General features: G+C 41.4%; 1 protein-coding gene across 1 annotated transcript; it reads right to left on the reverse strand.

Annotated features, from left to right (window-relative positions):
* Positions 1–3,754: 3,754 nt before the first annotated feature.
* Positions 3,755–5,295, reverse strand: nkx2.4a (NK2 homeobox 4a; the record flags this gene model as incomplete). Its single annotated transcript, XM_079286687.1, has 2 exons — positions 3,755–4,416; positions 4,929–5,295. 2 exons carry the CDS (start codon positions 5,293–5,295, stop codon positions 3,755–3,757), a joined length of 1,029 nt encoding a protein of 342 aa, XP_079142813.1.
* Positions 5,296–5,642: the final 347 nt, after the last annotated feature.

Genomic DNA, 5,642 nt, shown 5'->3' on the forward strand with positions numbered 1-5,642 from the left:
GGAAACCCAGCAAATCTAGCATGCACAGGTGTGTCATAGAAAAGAGAAAGATTGTCTCTCCTTGGCAGAATGCGAGGGCAATACACTAATTAAAATCTCGCTGTGCGTCTCTCAGAACTTACCAATTCAATGCATTCATTCGCAAAGTGAAATGAAAAGCAGACCTCGCCTCTCCTAATCATTTGTCATGGGGCAAGTTTGGGGACTATTTCTGGGGGAGGAAGGAGAGAGGAGGTGGTGGAATGCGTCGGAGTAAACTTTGCACTACTGACTTAATATCCATCCGGGAGGGCTATGTATATCATATGTTATCATAAAATACACAGTAAACACCATGGAATCCTCTCTGTGTAGTGGAGCAACATTTGTCTGCCTTTTACCTGCGTCTTCAGGAAAAATCTTACTCATCCACTATATTCCACTCCACAACCCAGACTCTGCTTTTAGCTTTCTCTTTTAATTACTTCTTTAGTGAAGACCAACAACACAAAGCAATTCCCCCATCCTGTTGTACCGGCAAAAAAAACAGTGAACTGTGTATATGATGAGGGTTATATGTTTGCCCTATTTCTGTGTAAACTATGCAGCCAATAATGTTAAGTCCTTGCCAATTAGTGCTCTCTAGGTTGCTAGGTCGCCATGGTCAATTGAGGAACACATCAATAGGACTTGAAAAGGTTTCTCTGCGATCAGACCTTCTGACATATTAAGTAGAATAATGGGGAGGAAGGGAGTTGGGGGGGGATGCAGAGATTGAAGCATGGCTTTCTTCTCAGTTCACATTTTGCAGTGCAACCTGCAATTACCTGAGAAGAATAGTCGAAACAAATCTTTACATCAGTGAGATAGATAATCCTACAAATGGCCATTATTCCAGCTCTGATGGAAATATCTGCTTTTTGTGTGAGAGACAATTTTTATATAATGCATGTTCGATTTGCTTTATTCGTGTACGTGAATGTGAGTGTGTGCATGCAACTCATTTGGGGCATTGTGTGTGAGAATATGTTGACCTGGGCGTCTATTTGTATGTATGCACGTGCACACGCGTGTGGGTGTGGACGTTCTGCAGCAACATGGGAGCAACACACAGTGGCGGCTGCAGCCTCCAAAAACTTTCCAGAGAGAGATGATGATGATGCCAGCACCAATTACAGTGCCCAGTCTGTCTCATATATCCTTACAAAGAGAGGTACACCCCAATAAAGCAAGAGAAGCAACAGGCACAAAAGACAGTGATTACCAAGCATAGCCTATTAGTGCGCCATAACTATGGCTATTGAAAAGAGAAAAGAATGGCTTCACCTCCACTTTCATTTCATGAGGCACACCATCGAACATCTTTGTTGACAGCTCATTCATGCCCTCAATTTAAGGACAGAATCTATCAGGAACACCTTGCAGCATCAAAGTGTATATTGTGGAATGCATTTCTCTTGTTAATGCTCCTATCAAACTCCCTTCTCAATCCGAATGTCAGGTGCATATTGGCTCTGAGGCTTCCTTCGAGTGTAGGGATGATAGCACATATACATACAGCTGCCAGGTATGTGAAGGGGTTGGAAATGGGGGCTCTCCAAGGTCCCTATTGAGACACACTGATAGCCATCATCATCATCATCATCATCACCACCACAGGGTGTCATCAGCAAGGGGATTGAGAAGTAATTTCCAAACGTGTTTAAATGACCACAGGAAATGAAATGTTAGATGATATTATCAGCCACTGCTGGTGTAAAAAAAAGAAGAAGGTTTTGGAGGACAGAAGCAAAGGGGAGCCGACACTGATGCTAAGTGATGACCTAAAACACTTTGGAGTTTGTTTGCACAAATCATTCATCATCTTCAAAAGAGATTGATCAGAATGACGCTAATGTAAGTGCGTGTGTTTTTTTTGTGTTTTCGTGAGTGTGTGTGTGTGTGTGTGTGCATACAGTGAATGAGAGTGTGTGAATGAAAAAGACACCGTGGCAAAGCTGCTGAGTATTTTGAACATTTGCTTGAAGTGAATGCATCGGAAAACGATGGGGATATTTGTTATTATTTAAAATCAAAATAACTGTAAATACATACACTTGCATTCTCTGAAAAGTCTTGATATTTTGTAAATGTTTGTGATATATTTTGTCAAACAGTGAAATTATAACAACATTTAGATTTAAAATAGAAGAGATCAAAGTGATACATTTTTTTTAAAGAACTTGACATATTGCTATGTATTTAGATAACAGTAGAATATTCTCGAGGTATCCCCAAAAGTGCGTTAATCCTTATTATCAATATACTCCATAAAAAAAGAAAAGACCAAATGATCAAAGGGAGCGGACTCCCATCCAGCTCTCAGTTTCAGTGAAGAAGCAGAAAATGTTGATGTATTGTCTTAAATTATTTAAAATTTTAAAAGTTAAATTAAGAAGCATATTTTTCTTATTTTGTATTTGACATTTGTAACTGATGGGAGGGAAATCTTTATTTTATTTTGAAAATGTAATGACAGGCCTGTGCATAAGAATAACAACAACAACAACAACAATAATAATAATCGAATTAACTTCAATGCAGCACCATAATAATGCGAGGCATGTACTCCATTCCTTTAGATAATATTCCTTCTTACAATAATTGGTAGTCATTGTGTATTTTATGAATGCTCGCATTCACAATACAATTGAACAATTACATTGCGGCAAAAACTAAAGTCTGGGCCTATTCAACATAGTAAGATTAATATGTTTGATAAGAAAATAATTATTTTATTGTATCAATGCATAAATTGATGTCACCATTAAACCTGCTGGAAAGCGTTAGGGATTTTTAAAAGGGTGATTTTCCCAGTCTGAGACTCCTGCAGACATCCTCCATGAAAGGCAGCCCTCCAAAATGTCACCTGAACAATGCTGGCGCCCTCATCGACCTTGCTTTCCTGCTCAATTTGGTCTCAATCACAACAGAATGAAATTGCACTCTAAAACAGATCCCTTTTTAAAAAATTACTTCTTCAGGAATAGCTCTCACACTTCAAGTTATTTATTGTTAACGTTCACTTGGTTTTGAAACATATACAGCAGCCATCACGCATTTGTTCCTTTTTAACTTACAAAAGAATAAAGAAAACATAGAAGTGGACGCAATAACGATTATTATACAGTTAAACGCATTCTTGTGTGTTAGCCAGATATACAATTCCCTACTTTATTTAATAATTCTAAAGGAATACATTAGTTTACAATATTGATATGATAAAAATATCAGGTTATCCCCGTAAATAAGGAGTGGTGGCTTAGTGTACTTCAAACCTGATCCCACCCCCGGTCCGAACTCAAGTGAAGCAGCATTCCTTTTTGTTTCAACAACATAGACTACGTTTAAAACATCATGAGGAAGGTCCAAAACATGGATTACAAAAGGTCCAGAAACGACATAATTGCTTTCAAGGGCAGCCATTTCTGTAATGTTCAAAAATAGACTCCCCTCTCAGAGATGTCAAGAAAATGTGCCCTGATCAGCTGGTGCGCCTCTGTGCGCCTTGTCCTCTCCAAACCAAAGGGCCCACGTTTTCCGCCTTCATATGTTATTCATATGTGCGTGTGTGTATGTGTGTGTGTGTATATATATATACATATATATATATATATATATATATATATATATATATATATATATATATATATATATATATATGTATTTGTTCTTGCATGGGCTCATCCGCAGGTTCACATAGAAAAAGTGGAAAGTGACAGTACTGTTTTAAATCCTACCACGTTCTGCCGTAGAGGAGGTTTGAGCTGACCATGTTACTGGTGTAATCTACAGCAGATGTGTCTATCTGGGCCATGTTGAGCTGGCTGTGCAGTAAGGGGGGGCTGGGCGACATCTCCTCCATCTCCAAAGCGTTCACCTGCTGCTGGCTTTGATGCTGGCCGAGGCTGCCGGTCGGGGACGCGAGCACAACCCCGGCCCCGTTCTGTTGCTGGCTTTGTTGCTGGTTCTGTTGTACCTGTTGCTTGTTCGGCGTTGGCGTGTTGGAGCCGTTCTGGCACGGTTTACCGTCCTTCACCAGAACTGGCACGGCTACGCGCCTCGGGGACTGCGCCTGCTGTTGGCACAGGTTACCGTCCTGTTGCTGCTGCTGCAGCTGCTGCGTTGCCTTGTCCTTGGCCTGGCGCTTCATCTTGTACCGGTGGTTCTGAAACCAGATCTTCACCTGGGTCGGCGTCAGGTGGATCATGCTGGCCAGGTGCTCCCTCTCAGGCGCCGACAGGTATTTCTGCTGCTTAAACCTCCTCTCCAGCTCGTAGACCTGAGCCTGCGAAAACAGGACGCGCCGTTTCCTCCTGGGCGCAGAGTGGAGAACTGGCATGGATTTGTTGGCGTCTGCCATTCCCGAGAGACCCCCCATGCCGGTCATGTTCATACCTGTGGAAGGTCCCATGTATCTAGAAACTTAAAAATATACATACATATATGTGCGTTCAATAAACAGAAGAGGAGAACACTGTTTCGCCTGAAGTAGTCTTTATTGATTAATGGCTGATAATTATGTAAGTGGAAATCATTAGCTTGAAAACACACTTGATAATACTACTACTACTACTACTAATAATAATAATAATGATAATAATAAATCTATCCAGATATTGCTTTGAAATATTTGTCCATACCAAAAGTAAAGAAGTAGAAGCAGATATGAAATAATGATCTCCTTTTCAGTTTAACCGCCAGTAATATCCATTTTAAATTAAAGACACCATAAAATAGTGGGCATCATTTGCATTAACTTGTTATCGTTAGCCTCCAAACATAAATTAAATAATATTAGGAAGCGATACATATTAACTGTGCGCTTTCCTCCATAATTCCAAATTGTATTTATTTTATTTATTTTATTAACGAACGAAAAATGTGTGTAAATGGAGTAAAGAACTTACTTGTGGAGTATCTTGGATCAGGGTTGGTGCTGTACCACCCTGTTGCTGCTGCACTATTCCGCATGCTTTCCTGGTACGACGGGAGGTCTCCCATGTTGCCAATGCTTCCATTGCAGTATCCCCCCATCGCGCTGTGGGAGAACTGGGAGACGGTGTGCGGCATGTGGTAAGTGGTGGCCACGGTGGCGTTATGGCCCATGGAGTGCTGCTGCATGCCGGTTTGCACCTGAGGCTGTCGGTAGGCTCCCAGTGGAGAGGTTAGGTTCCCTGCGCCGTCCATGGCACTAAACTTCTTGTAGGTCTCCTCGATTGGACTCAAAATATCTGTCACTGAAAAAGGCGTAGTGTGCTTTGGGCTCAACGACATGATTCAGAAAGCAGGTGGATTTTTTGTGTTTGAGCAGATCAACCGTGTTGTTGGATCGGCTCTCTCCTTACTGGATGTCTACGTAAGAGAGTGCTTGTAGAGCGCCTGAGATCCTATTGATCGCCTTGGAGAAGGAGGCGAGCCCAGGGCGCTCTTAGCCCGGGTTTATTGGAGCCAGTAGCCAGGTTTACGACAAACACAGGGGGCGGAGCAAACCTCCTAAACCATCAAGCAATAGTCATTGACATTTTAGGGAAATAATTCATGCAAATACACTTTGCCTTATATTAAGTTGTAAACGTGAATGAAACTACGCCACATATTTATGATTCTCTCCTTTCTGACAG

Source organism: Melanostigma gelatinosum (genome assembly GCF_949748355.1).
Source record: "Melanostigma gelatinosum genome assembly, chromosome: 16".
NCBI lineage: Eukaryota > Metazoa > Chordata > Actinopteri > Perciformes > Zoarcidae > Melanostigma > Melanostigma gelatinosum.